Here is a 21,675-nt window from a genome sequence, read left to right as displayed (position 1 = left end):
ATCAGTATGTTTAAGAGTATACAAACACATACAGAGCACATAACAAAGTATTGGTAGAAATGGCATTTATTTTACACTAAGCTGATTTCTCTTTAAGAAAACAGAGAGTCTATTTGTGGTATTTGGTTAGTTCAAGGAATTAGAGCTAAAGTCATTTATTTGGTGTTCTTGTCATCTGAACATAAGGAACTAGGTCTTTGGGAAGATGGTGCCTAGAGAATTAGCAGAATTCCCATTGTCCTTTGCAGAGGGAGGGGGAAGACAAGAGATGGAAGGGGGAATTTTTCTGGCCTAGTGTTGATGTTGCCATAGTGAATATAGAGTCAGATCTGATTTACCAAATCTCATTTACCTCTCAAGTTATAACTAGGAGGAGAGGAGAATAGGAATGAGGGAGGAGGGGAAAGGAAGAGAGGGATCAATTTGAACTGAGGGGCCCCAAGGATTCTGTTTGGCATTTTCTTTCAGGTGCCTGACAACAATTGCCTTGGTTTATAGGATCATCAGGGAAAATGTGCTAATGGAAAGCCTGTTGATTTAAGAGAAGGTTCATTCCCTGTGTTTCTGTCTATGTTTTTCTGTCTGTATCTGTTTCAGTCTCTGTCCGTCTGTGTCTCTGTCTGCATCTCTCTGTTTTTTCTGTCTGTCTGTCATTCTCTATCTGTATGCATCTGTCTGTCTCTCCCTGTGTCTCTATGTTTTTCTGTCTGTGACTTCATACAATAGTGACCAAGAGGAGCAAACCCTTAAGCAATAATAGAATGTTGATATATTGTAAAAAAAAAAAGTATTTTTGAGCTAATAAGATTTCTCCTGGTAAAAATGGATCATAAAAACTGGATCTCATAACCATCACTGTAGCTTGATTAGAGGACCACTATCCTGCTGTTTCTTTAGTAGGCTTTCTAAACTAAAATATGACACTTTATTTGGTTGCAATTTAGAATATTGGCAATAACTACTATCTTTTGCCCCTAGAGATTCACTGCCCTACCTTCTTGAATGTGGTAACAGCTTGACTAGTATTCCCTCCATCATTGCTGATTCTAATCCCTATGTCCCTTGTCATCCTGTTTCAGACTATGACACAAATCATAATAACTCCCATTTTTTAAACACTTTTGTTTTCAAAGCACTTTACTCATAACAACCCTGTGAGAAATCTAGTAGAGGTATAATTATCCCCACTTTACAGATGAATTGAGATTCAGGGTTAAATGATTTATTCAAGGTCACACAACTAGTCACTGGACTCTGGCCCATAGAATTCTGGTCCCAAGATTAGAATTCCTTCTGCTCATAATATACTGTTTTTTCACTGATGAGCTTTTTCGCACTTCTTTGATTTTCTGTTTTTTTCATCTTTCTCTTAGCTTTCACTCTCTTGTTTTCCTCTTTTTGCTCCATATTCTGGGGTGTTTTCTCTCTGTTTCATTGTGTTCTGGGAGTCCTTAGCAACCCTCTTCAAATCCTTGGCACTAGAATATGCAAAGGGATCATTTGCAACAAGGGAGAGACCTCTTAGATGGTAAACTTGAGGAACTGGTTGGAATTGGGGAGAGTCTATAAATAAGCATTCTAAATAAAGTATTAAATTTGGGGCTTTGTGTTATAGAGTGAATTTTATATTTCAGGGGGAAAAGCCCTCTATTTTTCCAACTCATCACACCCAAAGCACATTATCAGCCTATACTTCAACTAAACAAATCCTATCTCTGTCATCTGTTTTCTATCCCACTGTATTTATATAGAGAGGAAGAGAGGGCTGATAGCCAAAGAGGCCTCAGAGGCAGGAAGGCCTGGGTTAAAAAGTCTTATCTCTGATAAATGTTGACTGTGTGACTATGGAAAAGTCCTTCAAGCTTTCACTGAACCAGGCACCTTTCTAAGACAGTAAATTATAGAACATTTACCAATCTGCTTTGGTAAAAGAAATTTTCTTACTATGGAGTTCCTTATATTTTCAGATCTATATAGTCATAGATTTGACATGCTAATGTACCTCCAAAGCACTTAGCACAGTGTCTGGCCCATTTTGTTGTTGTTACAGTCATTTTCAGTCATGTCTGACTCTTCGTGAGCCCATTTAGGATTTTCTTGGCAATGATACCAGAGTGATTTGCCATCTGCTTCTCCAGCTCATTTCACAGATGAAGAAACTGAGGCAAATCAGGTTAAGTGACTTGCCCAAGGGTCACACAGCTTGTAAGTGTCTGAGACCAGATTTGAACTCAGGAAGATGAGTATTCCTTACTCCAGGCCCAGCTAGAACTCTATCTACTGTGGCACTTAGGTCCCCCCATTCTGGTACATAGCAGATACTATGCAAATACTTATTTCCTCTCTTTCCCTCTTTCCTTCCTCTTCTTTTCCATGAGCAACATGAGTCTGGAATCTGACTTTTTCTAGTTGTGTGATCTTTAGCAATTGCCTTCACCTCCTAGAACCTCAGTTTCCTCCTTTGTAAAATGGACTAAAAAAAATGTTCGCCCATATTTAACTTGTATAGGACTGCTTGCCATCTGGGGGAGGGGATGAAGGAAGGGAGGGAGGGGAAAAGTCGGAACAGAAGTGAGTGCAAGGGATAATGTTATAAAAAAAATTACCCAGGCATGGACTCTGTCAATAAAAAAGTTACAATGAAAAAAAATGTTCACCACACAAAATGTGGAGACATTGCTTTAGTCACATTTAATGTGGAGACATTAAAACCTATGGAAATGGGAGATGTTTATTTCTCTAAAATGGGGTGACCCATTCACCAGTTAATTAACAATCTATTGTCCTGAAGCTAGGACAGGAGGGAAGCATCAGATAAAGGTCTAAGAGGGCCTTGGATAGCACATTGAAATGCCCTCTAAATTGTGCTGACAAAATGAGTCTGTGGCTTGATTCTAACTACAAGGGGACAACTCTTTTGATCATGTAAACAAATTTCCTTAGAGGAAAATGATCCACAAATAAATTGTGGGCTTAAAATCAGCCATCAATTAAGAAGGGGTTAAAGCTTAAATCTTCCAATACCTTAATACCAATAATTCAATAAAATATCAAATATCATTAAATTGGACAATTCTATTAATATTAGAAGATATGATATTAAAATTAGTAATTAGAACTATTTTTCCTTGTACAAATTTATATTAGTAATAAAACAGCCATTAACAATTAATAAATAAAATTCTAGTCAATCAACTATCATCATCATAATTAATTGGTCAACAAAAGAGTACATAAAGGAAATATTGAAAAGAATAAAAAAATCTAATGAAATATATATGAGTTATACATATACCTTACAATACTATATAGATGCTAACTATTGCTCTGTGAACTCTTTTTTCTATATTTTTTTTTTGCATCACTTTTCCTTGATTTTAAAAAACTTATTAGGAGGATGTGAATTAAAGTTCTGCCTTGTTCTTTACTAGCTTTAATGTGATTGAGATAGTTACCAAATGATGAGTTTTGGTAGCAATTTACATATGAAGAACTCACAAGAGCTAATCCTCATCAGTGTCCTTTCCTGTTTGCCTCATCAGTACTTTTGGCTTTCTCTGCCAACCCAACTTAGTTATCCAGGACCTCTCTAGCTTTACGAGCCTGGGCAAGGAAATTAACCTCTGTGATTCTAGGATGTCACAGAGAGGCTGCAATGCTGAAGAAATCATCCATTTTTTGCATACTCCCATTTTAGCAAATACTTCCTTTAAAAAAGAGCTGCCATAATGTGCCCTGCGTTGCTGGAGATACACAGGTAAAAGTAAGAGTTCCTATCCTCAAGGAGCTTACTTTCTATGGAGGAGGCAATAGAAGGAAGACAACATGTACACAGATAAAATAAAATATATATGCAAGTGATTTCAGACATATATGGCGAAGGGGTGGGGCCAGCAACTGGGGATGTCCACTTTAGAAAAAGATCTCATGTAGCAGGTGACATTTCAACTGAACAAGGCATACTAAGAACAATTTAGTCATGAGATAGGAAAAGGAGAGAGTTTATGCAAAAGCACATAGATGGAATGTTATATGTGACAGATAGCAAATAAATCAGTTTAGCTAAATCAGAGAGCAAATGAAGGAGAATAATGTGAAATCATTTTAGAAAAATTGATTGGAATCCATTGGTTAAGGGCTTTGAATGCTAGAAGGTTCAGATTTTATTCTACAAGCAATAGGGAGTCACATGCTTTTTGAGCATGAACATGATTGTGCTTTAGGAATAACTGTATTTTGAATATTATCAGCTGTCTGTTCCCCAAGAATGAAGAAAGAAATTGATATTTCCACATTATACAGATTAAGTAAAAATCAACATACTTCAGTGACCAAGTTTGGTTCTGGATCAAACCAGAAACCTATAAAAAGTCAATGAGTTGAACAAATAGAAAGGGATGTTTTAATCCCAGAAAAGCAACACAAAATTATAGAATATTCATGCCGAAAGGTACTTTGCTGAGGAGCCACATTCTCTGTAAAGCATTCTTGAATTTTTTCATCATCTGAAAGTGATTGCTCCTCCCTCAAATTTTTCTAGAGTACCCTCTTTCTTTAGTTCCATCACATTCTACTTTGCTTCAGCTTGCATGCATGTTGTATCACTTCATCTTCCTCTATATTAAATTGTAAACTCCTCGAGGGCAGGTTTTGGTTTTTCATCTGTGGATCCTTAAATCCTAGCACAACACTGTGTATTTAGGAGATGCTTAACATATGCTTATTGAATGAAATTATCCATAGAAATTTTCCACATTGCAATCAAGGACAGTTGTAAACACTGATCCCTTCCATTCAAGATCATCCCTTTAAAATCTCTTTCATTATTTCTTCTCCCTTTATTCCTTTGCAGGTTTCATTTGGACAATTCTAATGATTTGGGAACCAGAGATATCATAACACATTGTGTGTTATTTGGTCTAAAAGTAACACCTAATATATCCAGTCCAATGTTGTTTGATCTACTAGGGCACAGAGTTCAGGAGAAGCTCTTGAAAGAGTTTCTACTTTTGATTTTCTTCTGTGTAGCTAAAGGTCTCTGTCTCAATTGGACTGGTAATGGAATATAGAAAGAAGTCACGACTCCCAGGGCAAAAAATTCTCCAGGAATCTGAGTGTGTTTTAAGAAATCATTTCTGTTTAAGTTTTTCACTTCTAACAATATATAATATATGCCTTGGATTTGAATACTCCGTATTAATGAGCACTGAAAGACTGTGCAACAATTTAGTTTCCTGCTATCTGGCATGCTACACTGTATCCATTAAGATATGGTCTTAATAGTCAGGATGTCTGGGTTCTTTTTTTTAAATCAAAGCTTTTTATTTTCAAAACATATGCAGAAATAATTTTTCAACATTAACCCTTGCAAAACCTTGTATTCCAATTTTCCCTCCTCTTCCTCTACCTCCTCCCCTAGAAGGCAAGTAATCCAATATATGTAAAACATGATAGAAATATATGCTAAATCCAATAACTGCATACCTATTTATATAATTATCTTGCTGCACAAGAAAAATCAAATTCAACAGGAAAAAACGAAAAAGAAAATAAAATGCAAGCAAACAACAACAAAAAGAGTGAAAAGATGATATTGTGAACCACATTCAGTTCCTACCTTCCTGTCTCTGTGTGTAGATGGCTCTCTTCATCACAAGATGATTGGAACTGGCATCAATCATCTCATTGTTGAAGAGAGCCACATCCATCAGAATTGATCATTGTATAATCTTGTTGTAGCTGTGTACCATGATCTCCTGGTTCTGCTCATTTCACTTAGCATCAGTTCATGTAAGTCTCTCCAGGCCTCTCTGAAATCAGGATGTATGGATTCTTGTGTTATCCTGACATGACTTGATTTTGACTAAGTTTTTCCATTGATAAAAATATGATGAATCAGGTCCAAGAAGGTCTTTAAATAAATATGTGTTGGGTAGATATGAAGTATCATCTATTTGCTTCTTTGAAAATGCTACTCTGAACTTTTCTGCCTTGAATGTTTGCATTTACAAGGGAGAATGAGATCATGGGCAGGCAATTGGGTCTCACAACCCTGTACTCCCATCAAGTGTACTATGCTAGCCAGTTTAGAGACTTGTTACTAGAGAAAAAAAAGAAACTTCTCAAAGTTGAAAGGTGAAAATGGAGCAGGACAATGATGGGAGATGAAAGTACAAAGTTAAAAGATTAAATATTAATTTAATAATAAATTATATTATATTATCTATTATAATATAGTATATAGGGATAGCAATATGTTATATATAATATAAATTATGGGTAAATATAATATTATAAAATAAATAATAAACATTAAAATTAAAAATTAAATTTAAAATAGATAAAGCTTTGTTTAGTGGGTTATAGTGACCTAATGGCAACTGGAACATTATAGGAGCAAGCAAATGCTTCAGATTGGATGGGTGCTGAGTATTGTCCCATATCAAGACAAAATTCTTTCCTATAGAAACACATTTTCCAATTGTTTCTTCATGTTAACCATATATATAGTTTTCGACAGTCTCTTGCAACAATGTCAATTCCATAGAATCAAATTAAAAAAGGATCTTAGGATTCTGACTCCATAAAACCCATCTATACTCTCCCATCTTTCTCTCAACACCATGAGAGAACACTTTGCCATTCTCAACACACATGACAACTTTTCTTAGAAATCCTAGTTGGATCTCACCACTTAAAAAAAATCTATCTATTTATTTATTTTATTAGTGAATGTATTTATTATTAATCTTTAAATCTTTATTTATTTTATGCACTTTGCTTTATGAATCATTTTGGGAGAGAAAAATTAAAGCAAAAGGAAAAAAAACTATGTCTCCCACCACTTTTAATTACCCCTAAAATGATGGGATAAAAAAGTTCAATTCTATCTTCACTGAAATAATAAATAAGCATGTGAATGAGTGAATGAATTTTAAAAAGCATTTACTAAGTGTCTGCCAAGTATTGTAATAAATATTAAGTAGATGCCAAACACTAAGGCTACCAACTGAAAAGAGAAATAGTTGTTGTTCTCAAAGAGTTCACATTCTTATGAAAGGAGATGATATATCCAGGAGGGTCTAACTGCAGACAGACAGAAAGACCCAATGGTCCAGAAAAGATTGATGGAGGAAGGATTAAAAGGTTTGAAGATCCTTAGGGTGCAGTGGATGGGAAGGGGTCATTTTATCAACAATTTCTTATCTCCTTTATAAAGCCTCTATAAGGATGCTAGCTTCTATTTTTCTATCTGCCTCCTTGATTTTTGGCTTTTCCCCCTAGGTCTAATCCTCACGCTACTACTTTTCTCCAAATTGTATTTAGTCTCCTAGGAATTCATCCACTCTTAAGTCAACTCTTCCCATTATATAGATGATTCCCAAATCTCTACTTAAGCTCTTTCCTGGGCTCTAGTTTCCTTTCTTTTAGACATTTCTACATAGTTTTCTCCCTCAACATATCTAAACCAAACCTATTTCTCCCCTAGAATGATTCCTTCTACGTATTTCTTCTTTTTATCTTCATTCTTCAAGTCTCCCAGGCTCACAAACTTCTTGTATTCATCCTTCTTTGTCAAAAAGGATCAATAACATTAGGAGGATGATGTCTTGACTTTCAGGTGAATTGGATTTAAGTGAGGCAGAGTTGTGCAAAGTCATTACCCTCACTCTTTCCTCCCGAGTCATTGGGTACAATGGCAAGACATGGATCAGGACAATTGGCAATGACCCCAGGAGCAGTCTGGGGTCCCCAAAGGGGGACTTTGGCCTTTTTAAGCTAAAGTCTTTTTCAGGTCTCAGTTTGTCTGAGGAAATACCCATTCAGTGATTCAATGTTGGACAAGAACGGAGGCAAAAGCTGGCCTAGTTGGCCTTCACAAAAGAACTCTTAATGTTGTGCTCTTCTTTTGACTCATTTCCCTTGTCCCAGTGCCAAAGATTTCATTGAGACCTGTTTATCATTCCTTCCTTCACAACATCTATTAAATCAATCTCTTCCTTTTTATTCCCATACCTACTATCACAAGCCAGACTCATATAATTTCCCTCTTGACTTACAGTTCCTAACCCATCTTCCTAAGTAAAGTCTCACCATTAACTTAATTCTGATTACTATTCCTATTGCACTCTTCAGTTACAAACCAAATTTCTTCTCTAATGATTGTATAACCTATATCAGACTTTTTACTGTCTGGGGGGCAGAAAAGGGAAAGAGGGAGAAAAAAACTGAAACTCAAAATCTTACAAAAAATGAATGTTGAAAACTGTCTTAACATATAATTGGAAAAAATAGAATACTATTAAGTGGGGGAAAATAAAATTAGATATCCTCTCCCCATAAAAAAAAATCAACTTTCTTTTCTGCTTGAGCTCCTCCGGTGATGGGGAACTCACTCTGCAACAAGGCAACCCATTTTGCTTTTGGACAGCTCTAATTGCTAGAGAGTTCTTCCTTATTTATTTTTAGCTGAAGTCAGTCTCTCTGTAATTTCCACCCACTAGTACTATGTGTAACACATGACTAATTCCTTTTTTTCATGAAAGCCCTCCAAACTCTTGAAGACAATGATTATTACCCGTTAAGCCTTCTCTTCCTCAGGTTAAATACCTCAAGTTCCTTCCAATGCTCTCATGTGAATGTTGTATAGATTACCTCCACATCCTGATCTCTTTCTGCTAGGTGTAATCCAATTGTAGGATGTCCATTTGAAAATACATTCCCCAGGATTGAACATCCTGTTTCAGATGGAGTCTGACTAAGAGAGTACAGGGGGACAATCGCCCCCTTTATTCTAGATAGAATGATTCTTTAATGCAGACTAAGATTGAATTTGCTGTGGGGGTGAGAATGGACAGACCTCAGTATAACAGTTGATTAAAATTCACTACTAACCCCTTGTTTCCCAGATAGGAATTGCTGTCATGTTCTAGAGGTATAGCTATAGCTATAGTCACATACACACATATGCATATATACAACATATAGACAAGAACATATATATAGACAAATGTATACAAAATATGTTATGTATTATATAATAATTTTAATAATGTTAAAAACACATTATATATTACATATTATGCATAATGTTGTTCTATATTATCTCATATATATTCATCTATAGCATATTCTATATTAATCTATATATTATGTGTGTAACATATTGTACAATAGATAAAAGATGAAGGAAATCTTGTACATAGTTCAATAAGGGATTCTAATAAGAATCAATGTTGTGAACTACATGGGACAATTGGATTTGGGGTTGTATAGAAAAATCGTTAGGTTTCCTGACAGGTCAGTGAGAGAAATATCATTTTTTGTGAGAAAGAAACTGTTCCTAGGTGAAGTCTATACCTCATTTTAATTTAGAGACAGGAGTCCTTAATTTGGGGTCTATGAACCAATGTCAGGCCTGGAGTCAAGAAGACTCATCTTCCTGAGTTTAAATCTATCTTGAGATACTTCCTAGATGTGTGACCCTGGGCAAATAGCTTAACCCTGTTAACCCCAGTTTCCTCATGTGTAAAATGGGCTGAAGGAAATGGAAAACCACTCCAGTATCTTTGCCGAGAAAACACCAAGAGAGTCAGGATTAAAGGGACTGAACAACAACAAAAAAGAAATATATTTCTTTAGTGAGTTAATGTATTTTATTTTTTACATTTAAAAAACATCACTCCTAGAAGGGATCTATAGGCTTTGCCAGTCCATCAAAGGGTTCTAGGACACTCACTCACACACACACACACACACACAGCTCAGGATATCATTTTAATGTTTATTGAACAAAACTAATATTTGGAAACTGTCTATCTGAAAAGATTGTTATGGGTTAGCATTTGCATTCAGCACTAACCAGACTTTCTGTTTTTGTAAAGGATGTCTCAAAATTAATTAAACCAAGTAAACAACATATTTAACTTAAGTGACAGGTAACTTGAATAGCATTAAATAGATATTTGTTATAAATTTCCAAAATTTGTTCTATGTAATTTTCTTCTTTAGTTACTGCTTAATTAATTTATTTTGTTACTGTCTGCATTTTAAACATTTTAATTTTTAAAAGCAATTATTATTATTATTTTTGTTTAGTCATTGTTCAGTCATATCCAACCCTTCTAATAATGTTTATCTATAAACATGTTATATGTTGTACATTACACATGTTATTTTATATTATCTATTATGTTATATACATATATATTAACCTATAGCATATTCCATGTTAATCCATATATAAATATATGTGACATATTGTTATCTCATTTGGGGTTTTCCTGGCAGAGATACTGATGGTTTACCATTTCCTTCTCAGCTTATTTTACAGATGAGGAAATTGAAGCAAATAGGGTTAAGTAACTTGTCCACAAATACACAGATAGTGTTTGAGAATCTCTTTGTATTCAGAAGATGAATCTTTCTGACTCCAGTCCCAGCACTCTGTGCACTAGGGCGCCACTTAGCCCACCATTATTAACTTTAACTCAACTTTGCTGTATCTGTAAAATGGGAATAATAATAACAGCATTACATTATCTTACAAGGTTATTTTAAATAAAGCATTTTGTAATCCTTAACCCATTATATAAATGTGAATTATTACTATATGTTAAAAATTATATTATTTTATACTAAAAATCTAGTAGACAAGACTATAAAGAAAAATATTCTTAAACATAAAAATAGCTATGATAACTCCTAATAACCAGAGTGATTCCCTTTACATTCTTCCCTCTGCCTCTGTTCATTCACACAAGTATCATAGTATAGTTTTGGCTGTATACTATATATAGATAATATAGTTTTCATACTTGCCATTATTTTATATTGGCATTTTCTTTATAGCCACATATTCATAACATGTTAGAGCTAGAAGGGACCTTAGGGAATAAATCGAATCCACTCCTTTACAGCTAGGGAAAGTAAGATCCAGAAGAGAGAAGTGATTTGCCTAAAATTACAGCGAGAAGCTGACTATCATCATGGATAGCACACCAGTCTTAACATCAGGAGGTCCTGAGTTCAAATGTAGCCTCAGATGCTTACTAGCTGTGTGATTCTGAGTAAGTCAGTTATCCTTGATAGCCTTAGAACAAAAATTTCAGTCATAAAGCTAGTAATTGGCTGGCCCTGGACACCTACCCATACCACATGACCCAATAGTGGTTATTCAAAATGATGACATGAGGGCAGCTAGGTGGCACAGTGGATAGAGCATCAACCCTGAAGTCAGGAGGACCTGAGTTCAAATTTGACCTGGGACACTTAATACTTCCTAGCTGTGTGACCCTGAGCAAGTCACTTAACTCCAATTGCCTCAGGGGAAAAGAATGATGACATAGTGCTCCATTGCTGATGTATCAGGTACAGCCATCCCCAAACCCTGTGAGCATGTAGGTAGTTGTCAGTTTTTTTACTATTATAAATCATGTAGCTATAAATTTTATGTAGATTTTTCTTTCTAAAGAAAAAAAGATTCAGTATATATTATTCCTGGAACAGGTAGGTGGCACAGTGGATAGATAACTGGGACTAGAATTAGGAAGACCCGAGTTGGAATCCGACCTCAGACAATAGCTGCGTGATCCTGCGCAAGTCACATAACTCTGTTTACCTCAGTTTCCTCATCTGTAAAATGAGCCATAGAAAGAAATGGCAAATCACTCCAATATCTTTGCCAAGAAAATCCCAAATGAAGTCATGAAGAGTTGGATATGACTGAAAAAGCCCAACAACAATATAATTTTCCTAGTTTGAAGATTGCAAGTATTATGATGTATTATATATAATCAGTGTTGTGATTTAAAATTTTATATTTTTCTTGTTAAAAAAAAAAAAGCTATAGGGCAGCTAGATGTGCAGTGGATAGAGCATCAGCCCTGGAATCAGGAGGATCTGAATTCAAATTTGGCCTCAGACACTTAACACTTTTTAGCTACGTGACCCTTGGCCAGTCACTTAACCGCAATTTCCCTTGCAAAAAAGAAAGAAAGAAAGAAAATGTTTAAAAGAGGCAGTCACAAAATAGCATTATAAAACATTGGGCAGTGTAATAAATAGGAACATGTAAGAGAAGAGTTTTGTGTCTTAGCTGTATGACTTGGGACAAGTTAATCAATCTCTCTGATCTTTAAAGGATCATAGATAATAGAGGACTCTTTCTGCTTTAATGCATCTGAGTAACTGACATGTTCTTTTACTTGCTTCCAACCCAACTTCAAGATCAAAGTAAAATGAGCAAAACACTGAACTTGGAGTCAGGTATATAACTCACAGGGCAGCTAGGTGGCGCCATCATGGACAGAGAGCCAGGCTTGGAATAAGAAAGACTCCTCTTCCTGAGTTCAAATCTGACCCCAGACACTTACTAGCTGTGTGACCTTGGGCAAGTCACTGAATCCTGTTTGCCTCAGTTTTCTCATCTATAAAGTGAGTTGGAGAAGGAAGTGGCAAATCACTCCTGTATCTTTGCCAAGAAAACCACAAATGGAGTTATGATGAGTTGAACAGGACAAAAAAAATTGACAAATGTAATTCAGGGAAAGTCATTTGTCCTTTCAGCTTCAGTTTTCTCATCTTTAAAATGGGGATCATAACAACATATCCCTGGTATTGTCGAATGAGATAAGGTACATAAATGATTTTCCAAGCCTATAAATATGTAGGCTAAAACTATGCACTTTTATTCTCTTAAAAACTAACTTTAAAACTATGATATTTCAAGTCTCCACCCTCACCTCTGAAGGAGGGGAAATAATTGAGAATTTCTTCAGATATTCAGGAGTGAGCTGTAGTAAAGATGTCACATTATCTTTACCAATTTATTCCCTAGCATGGACTCTCTGTGTGTGATAAGCCACCTTCTACTGAACATGCCTTTGTTCTGGGTGTTTCATCTCATCTCAAAGTTCTCCCTTCTTGTTCTTTTCTCATCTTCCCTTATCTTTTCTTTTCCCTTATATAATTTCTTCTGTCTTCCTCTCCAAGTTCTCCTTAGAAGTTGCTAAGACTCAGATTCCCTACTCCTCTCCCTCAGATATCCATATCTTACCAAGCTCAAGTCCTCTATTCTCCAGACAGCTTTTTCTAGCCCCCCAAAAAGCCCACCAATTGATCTTTACCATGTACTACTTTGAAATGGATATTTAAAACTTGTGTATGTATATTGTCTCCTTACCTAGACTATAAGCATTTTGAGGAAAGGAACTTCTCATGGAGTCTCAGAATTAGAAGGAAGTCAGAAGCCCTGTAATGCACCTTCCATCTCTAATTCCTTCTACAACAAACCTGAAAATGTTTGTCTAGCTTTTCTTTAAAGACTTCCTGTGAGGTAGGAACTGCCACCTCCAAAGCCCATTTGGATAGTTGTTAAGATTTTCCCCCCTTACATCAAGCCTAAATTGTCTTCCTTGCTAGTTCTACCTAATTCTGCCCTTTGAGACCACACAGAAAAGGTCTAATAATTTTTCCACATGACAGCCATTTAAATACTTGAACATACCTCTTATGTGTGTCCCTCCTCCCACATTCTATGCTTTAGGTTATAGTCCCCATTCCTCCAATTAATCCTTATATCACATTAACATGGAACTCCTCAATATACTGGTTGCCCTCTTTTGGATATTCTCCATCTTTTGAAAAAAATCAATCAATTTATAATTATTTATTAATTGCCTCCTGTTTTGTACTAGGTGCTAAGGCTATAAGTATGATGAATGGAACAATCCCTATTTATGGAGCTTATATTCTAACAGAGAAAACAATAAGCACATAAATTATAAAAAAATAAATACTTAATAACACAATGAAATTAGGAAAGGTCCTAGTAGTTAGGAGAATCAGGAAGAAAGAAAACAAGCATTAATGAAGTGCTTGCTGGGTATCATCAAAATAAACTTCATGTTGAAGACAGTGCTCGGTCTCCTTCTTGAAAGGAAAAAGGTATTATCTGAGGTGGAGATGAGTAAAGAATGTATTGCAGGGATGGGGACAGTCAGTACAAAAGTGTGGCAATCAGATTTCAAGTATCCTGCCTGAAAAAAACAGAGAGAAAGCCCAGTTGATTGAATCACAGAACAAGGGAGGAGAAGTAATGTACAATGAGTCTGGAATTCAGGTGGAGGCAAAATTGTAAAGAGCTTTCATGATCAAGCAGAGGAACTTATATTTAATTCTTTTTTAAAAATTAATTCATTTTTAATTTATAGAATAAAACAAGAATTTCCATAACATAACAATTCCCCAGTAAATGGCTGGGGAATGATTTGGTCAGATGTGCACTTAGGAAAATCACTTGACAGCAAAGCAAAAGATGGTCTGAAGTAGGGAGAGACTTGAAATTTTATAACTAACTGGGACATTGTGATAGTCAGCTAGGCAAAAGATAAAATTATAGCTAGGGGAGCAGAGAGAAGGGATCCATTGTGAGATATACTGTAGAGGCAAAATAACAAGACTTGGCAAGTGTTTGGTTATGTGGGGCAAAGGAAAGTGAGAAGTCTAGAACACCACCAAAGTTGTGAACCTGGGAGACTGGGAAGAAAGTGTAATCTGTAACAGAAGTAAAGAAGTTTGGAAGATGTATGGGTTTAAAAGCGAAGGTAACTGCACCATGAAAAAATGAGGCAAACAGAATTCAGTGACTTGCCCAGACAGTATCTGAAGCTGCATTCGAACTCAGGAAGATGATTCTTCCTGGCTCCAGGCTTAGTGCTCTGTATGGCACACCACCTAGCTGCCTTATTTTGCTTCGGCAATTAGATTATTCCCTTCTGACTCCATCTGATGAGTGTTTATACTTTGCAAAGCAATCACCAGATGTAGCCACAGATTTCCAGTTAGTTGAACACATTGATACACCACAGTTAAACCTCATCATCCTTGAGTAAATCCTGTGACTACATCAACTGAGTTGGAAGAAAAGAATCACATCCAACTCTTCTCCCTGCCTCACACCTATTAAAGCAATGTTTGCTACAAGGTTCCAGTGGAGCAAGAGGATGTAAACAGTCTCATGGAGTTCATGGACTGCACACCCCTGTGTAAAATACCACCTAGAGGCCAGAGTAGGGAAGCCAGGTGACATCATAGTACACAGAACATCAGGCCTACAGTCAAGAAGACTCCTCTTCTGGCCTGTGATACTTCCTCACTGTGTGACTCTGGGCAAGTCACTTAACTCTGTTTGCCTCAGTTTCCCCATCTATAAATGAGCTGAAGAAAGAAATGGCAAAAAAATATACTTCAGTATTTTTGCCATGAAAACCCCAAACAGGATCAAGAAGAGATGGACGTGCCTGAAAACAACAACAAAACGAGTTATGAAGAGTAGATCGCCCTTAATCTTATGAAATTATATACGAGATCCTTTCTATATCGTTAATGTCCATGTAACAATCACTTCAAATACTCCATTCTTTATGGAATATATATTCCAGCAATATTTTCTACAAATCAACTTTATGGAAAGTGAATTCTATATTATAAAATGTCATGTCCATTAAAAAAATACAACCTCACAGTAAAAGTGTGGAGAAATAGTTCATAGGTAAGAAGCAGGTTCAAGATGGTGGTGAATGTCATTACTATCTTGGTACCATACCAAGCAATGATTTTACATTGGGTCTGTACCTAATAAGAACTATAATTCTACTCTGAATCTCTTGGCTGTCCTCTACAATCAGACATCTTCCCTCATCATTTAACTGAAACTAATCTCTCCAAAGTGATCAATGATCTCCTTCCTTTCTTCCCTTCTTCTCTCCTTCCCTTTCTTCTTGTCTTCCTCCCTCCTTCCCTCTCTCTTTTCCTCTCTTTTCTCCCTCCCTCCCTCACTTCCTTCCTTCTTTCCTTCTTTTCTTCCTCCCTCCCTCCCTCTCTCTTCTTTCCTTCTTTCATTCATTCCTTCATTCCTTCTCAGAGTTAAATGACTTGCCCAGGGATATACATCCTATAAGTGTTTGAGGCCAGATTTGAATTCAGCTCCACCTAACTCCAGGACCATGTTCCCATCCACTATGCCGCCTATCTGTTCCCCAGTAATATTGCCAAATAGCTTTTTCTCAGTTGTCATCCTTCTTGGTCTCTCTGCAGTCCCAGACACTGCCAGTCACTATTTCTGGATACTCTAAGTTTTTCTGATATCTCCTGGCTCTCCTCCCATCTATCTGACCATTCCTCAGTTTCCTCTACTGGCTCTTCAGTACATCGTACTGATTATAGAAGTTCCCCAAATCAATATCTTGGGGGCCCATTCTCTTTTTCTTCTATCTTATTTAATGGTCTCATTAGTTCCCATGGGTTCAGTGATTATCTCTATGCAAACAATTCTTATATCTATAGATCTAGTGTTAATCTCTCTCCTGGGCTACAGTCCCATGTCACCAACTTCCTTTTGGATATCTTCAACTAGAAGACTTATAACTATCATTATAAATGTAGAATTTAGGATTTTCCCAAACTCTCTCCCTTATCCTACTGCTGTCAAGGACATTATCATTCTCATAGTCACCCAGAATTGTCACCTTGGTGTCTTTCTTGATTTGTCGCTCCTATTTACCTCATATGCTCAACATGTTGTCAAAACTTTTTATTTCTGTTTTCACAACATACCCTTCTCTCTCCTCATATAACCACCAATCTAATTGCCAAAAAAGAAAAAGAGAGAGTGAGAGCAAGAGAGAGAGCAAGAAGAGAAAAGGAGAGAGGAAGAAAGGAAGAAAGAAAAAAAGAAAGAAAGGGAGGGATTCAGGAAGGAGAGAAGAAAAGAAAGAAGGAAGGTAGATCATTGGTCCCTTTGGAGAGAATAGTTTCAGTTAAATGATGAAGATTGTAGAGGACAGCCAAAAGATTCAAAGTAAGATTATATCACTACTTGCACAGATTATAGCAGTAGCCTTCCAACTGGTCTCTATGCCTCAAATCTTCCTCCCACTACCCCAATCCACCCTTCAATCTACTACCAACTTGATTTTCTTAAAGTATCTAAAGGTCTGCCCATATCACTATCATACTCAACAAACTTCACTGTTTTTTCCCAGTCTGAATATGTCTTATGTATTTGTAGTTACTTGTATAATGTCTCTTTTTAGACTATAATTTATAGATTATAAAATCCTTGAAGATAAAGATCTTATCTCTAACTTTCTTTATATCTCCAGCACTTGCCATAGTACCAGCCATGTAGTAATGTTTGATTAACTGTTTTTTTAAGACTTCTAGTAGTTATGGCTGTTTCCCAGCTTCAGAGTAGGGCAGTGTGGCACAACAGATAGAATTGGAATCAGGAAGATCTGTATTTGAAGCTTAACTCTGACATAGGCTGACTGAATGACCACCAAGGAGCCCTTTCTGCAATTCAATTTCCCCATTTATAAAAAGAAGATTATATATATATATATATAGTATGTTCCAAAATCTTATGTTCCAAATTTTTCTCCTTTTCTCCCTCCCATTCCCTCCCCAAGATAGCAATAAATCCAATATGGGTTAAACATGTACACTTCTTCTAAACATACTTTCATATCTGTCATGCTGCACAAAAAATAAAATAAAATCAGATAAAAAGGCGGGGGGGGGGGAAAGGTCAAGAAAGAGGGAAAAACCAAGAAAACAACAAAAAAGGTGAAAATACTATGCTTTCATCCACATTCAGCCTCCATAGTTCGCTCTCTGGATGCAGATGTCATTTTCCATCATAAGTCTATTAGAATTATCTTGAATCACTTCATTGTTGAAAAGATCCAAATTCATCACAGTTGATCATCATATAATCTAGTTGTTACTGTGTACAATATTGTCTTGGTTCTGCTCACTTTACTCAGCATCAGTTCATATAAATCTTTCTAGGCTTTTATTATCATTTCTTATAAAATGACATTCCATTGTATTCATATACCATAACTTATTTAGCCATTCCCCAATTGATGGGCATTCACTCAATTTCTAGTTCCTTGCCACTACAGAAAAGGCTGCTACAAACAACTTTGCACATGGGAGTCATTTTTCCTCTTTTTTGATCTCTTTGGGATACAGACCTATTAGAAACACTGCTGGATCAAAGGGTATGCACAGTTTTGTAGTCCTTTGGGCTTAATAAGGAGATGGTACATTTAAAATACTCGGCAAACTTTAAAATGTTCTACAGTAGAGGGCCAGACTTGAGTCTAGGAAATGTGGGGCTCAAGTGTTTTCCCTGATACATGTGACTTACGTGACCATGACTGTCATACAGGCCACAGTACCCCAGGTAGCTCTCTACCTGTAAACTACAGATGAGTTGCTAGTCTACATCAGTAGAAAGAATTTCTATAGCAGAGAATACTATATACTGGTAAAGTCACTCTTTACTGTACTTCCCAAATATGTCAGTTTTTGTTATTATGGAATCTTTTTCATTCCCAGACATCTCTTTTCCTCATAGCTCTTCCCTCCTTCTCAGATCATGAAAGTTTGCTCCTGCCTCTGACTCCAGCCATGTCTGTGTTGAAAACTTCCAGACCATTGGTCTTCTCCCTCTCTTCCATAGGTTCGATGAACCTAGTCAGATTGGACCAAGATGTAACAGTTTTGCACCCTGGTCTATAAAGTCACTTGGGCTTATGGCCTGACATTATATTCAACAAGATTGCTGCTGCCTTTATCAGTATTGTAAATTCCAGTTCTGCCTATGTCCACACCATATGTTTGCCTAGGGCATGGAATATCTGTATGATGTGGTACAGGCAGGAGGATAGGGGATGTGAATTGAGATCCAGGGGCAGTATGGGATTGACAGAAGAGCATTGGGTTTGAATTCAGAAGACTAAATTTTAAAATCCGGGCCCTTATACGTAATGCCTGTGTGACCCAGAGCTCTGTCCTCATTTTCTTCATCAGTAAAATGAAGGAATTGTCTTGGATAAGAGACCCAGGAACTAATACACTCTCTCTCTCTGTTTCTGTCTCTGTCTCTCTGTTTCTGTCTCTGTCTCTCTGTTTCTGTCTCTCATTTCTTCTGTCTCCGTCTCTATCTTTGTCTATCTCTTTATCATATCATATCTCTGTTTGTCTTTTTCTCTGTCTCTCTCTGCTTGCCTATTTCTTTGTCTCTGTCTCTCTCTCACCTATTTTGATCATAATATTTCAATATATTGGTTTTCTTTGCAATTTTATGTTTTATTTTATGCATTTAAAAATACCATTCTGAAAAATATATTTCACTTGATTGCCAAAGAGGTCCATGACACAAAAATGGTCAAGAAACTTTGCCCCAGGTGATAAATTGATAATCTTCACACTCTAAGTCTAATGATTATCTTCTTATGATTTATATTCTACTTGTGCTGAATTTGTGAAGTCATACCTCCAGGACAGCTAGGTGGCTCAGTGGATAGAGCATCAGGAATCTGGAAGCACTGGAATCAGGAAGGCTCATCTTCCTGAGTTCAAATCTGGCCTCAGATTGTTCCTTCCTAAATGTGTGACCCTGGGCAAGTCACTTAACCCCAGGTACTTTATTTTCTTTATTTGTAAAATGAGTTGGAGAAAGAATCTCTCCAATATTGTTGCCAACAAAACCCAAAGGAAGCTCGTGAAGAGTTCAACCGTAGCTGAAATGACTGAACAACAACAATCCTCATTCCCCACAAAATAATTATGGCTATAGGTTATATCTATAGACTAGATAGAGAGTAGCATGTGTGTATGTGAGTGTTTGTAGATATTCATTAGATAAAAGGATGACAACAACAATCATAATAGATAATATTTATATTTAATTCTAACTATAATATTTAGAGCTTTATAAAGTGCTTTAGAATATTATTAAAATATTAGCCCATTTTAATCTTACAAAAACTAGAGATGGGTGCTGTTATTATTCTCATTTTACAGATGAAGAAACTGAGGCTCAGAGAAACTAAGTGGGTGTCCAATTAGCTAAATAAAATAGCTTAAAAAAAAACAAGGAAATCATTCCTACCAATACTGCCTTTAATCATGTAAGATTTGAACTACACATATACATGCATACAGATAAATAGATATAAAGAAACAGCACTTCTCAATCTGGCTTTGTATTTGTGTCTGTCTGGAACCTCTATTGATCCAACTGCCTTTCTGTCGATTTTAGCAATTTGATTTTCCTGTCTGGTCAAATTGGTGGGCTTTGGGAGGGTAGAGAATTTTACAAAATCATTATCATCTCTTTCTTTTATGCTTTCCATTGTTGCTCAACTGGAACATTTTCTTTCCCAACCCCTTCTCTTTGTTTCTTGCACCCTCCCTCCCTCTCAGCCGGTTCTCAATCCTATGGAAGTGTCAGAGGTGTGCTGTAGTTTTCAGGAGGCATTTGGTTGCTTAGCAACTTGCTAACACTCTGCTTCTGCTTTGCCTGTTCAGTGGGACTGCCTTAGTCATCCTCAAGTCGAGTGGGCTCTCTCATCCTTGTTGGACACTTAGGGGGCACGAGGTCTCAGGAGGAAAAGGATCCGGGCAGAAGCTCTGCAACAGGCATCCCACAGAGAGAGCATAGATCCTCTGCGAGATGAAGCTGCACCTGCGTACTTTCCCAGATACGCCCCAAGGGAGGCAAGGAGCCCCTTCCCGCACACCTGTCTTCACCTTCCTCTCTTGAGGAGTCCCAGGGATTCAGGAAAATGTTAGGCTCCCGGAAGTCCGAAACCGCCAGTTAAGCCATTAGAGACTCCTAATTGGGGAATCACCAGGTAAAGCTCCCGATCACTAGAGCGGCTCTGGGAGGCCCCTGCTGGGTGGCTTCCAGCCGAGAATGGTATTGCCTCATCTCCTTCCCCACGGATGTAGCTGTGGGAGGGAAGGCTTCTCGTTCACAGGCTAAAGTGCCCGGAAGATAGGACACTCAAATGCTACAGGAGACTAATACGGCCCGAAGGTTAATGCATCAATACAGCAGCAGGTGAGGCAGCAAGCTATTAAGGAGAGCCCCCTTGGGCTGGAAAGTAAAAAAAAAAAAAACAAAAAAACAAAAAAAAAAAACGTTCTAATACCAGCTTTGCCACTCACTAACCCTCTGAGACTCTGGCCTATGGGCCTGGGTGTCTTCATATATTTAATAAGGGAAGAACTAGAGCAACCTCTGAGGAAGCTTGCTTTGGCTTACATAGCTAATAGGTGTCTGAGGGAGGATTTGAATTCGGGCCTATCCCTGCTTTATCCACGATGCCCCCAAGCTGCCCAGGGCTGGACTCAAATCAGGCTCTTTGTCTAGATTCAAGATGTTGAGCCATGAGTTACAGTAGCCAAGGCAAATGTATGTTCCAAGGCAGTTTTGTATTCCAAATCTACTATTCACATTCTGAGTGGCCAGAGGGTGCAGTGGATAGAGTGGGCTTGGAGTCTGGAAGACCTGACTACAAATCCTATCTCAGACACTTCCTAGCTGTGTGACACTGGACAAGTCACTTAACTGCTGTCTGCCTCAGTTTTATCATTTTTAAAATGGGGATAACAACCGCACCTTTTCATAGGACTCAAATCAAGACTCACAGATCAAATAACATGTATATTGCTTTGCAAACCGGAAAATGCTATACTTAAAAAAAATTTTGCATTTATGTGACCTTGCGAAACACAGATTGCCTCTCTGAGTTTCAGAAAGTCACTCTGAAGTAGATTCAGTGACTTTTAAGGTCTTTTCTAGCTCCAAGCCCT

General features: G+C 37.0%; 1 protein-coding gene across 4 annotated transcripts in view; it reads left to right on the top strand.

The window, feature by feature from the left end:
- The window catches only part of KCNN3 (potassium calcium-activated channel subfamily N member 3), a 304,701-nt gene that overhangs the window by 213,671 nt on the left and 69,355 nt on the right, over nucleotides 1-21,675 (top strand). The window contains exon 1 of one of the 4 annotated variants that reach the window (XM_031966676.1): nucleotides 19,839-20,920. The exons of the other annotated variants lie outside the window; for them this stretch is intronic. Coding sequence (XP_031822536.1) covers nucleotides 20,868-20,920 — 53 coding nt within the window. The 5' untranslated portion in view covers nucleotides 19,839-20,867. Of the gene's footprint in view, nucleotides 1-19,838; nucleotides 20,921-21,675 lie in introns of those variants that run through there. 4 annotated transcript variants of the gene reach the window in all.

The sequence above is a fragment of the Sarcophilus harrisii genome, chromosome 4, assembly GCF_902635505.1.
Source record: "Sarcophilus harrisii chromosome 4, mSarHar1.11, whole genome shotgun sequence".
NCBI classification, from domain to species: Eukaryota; Metazoa; Chordata; class Mammalia; order Dasyuromorphia; family Dasyuridae; genus Sarcophilus; species Sarcophilus harrisii.
Note: the sequence above shows the minus strand (reverse complement) of the source record. Positions and strands in the feature narration are given on the sequence as shown.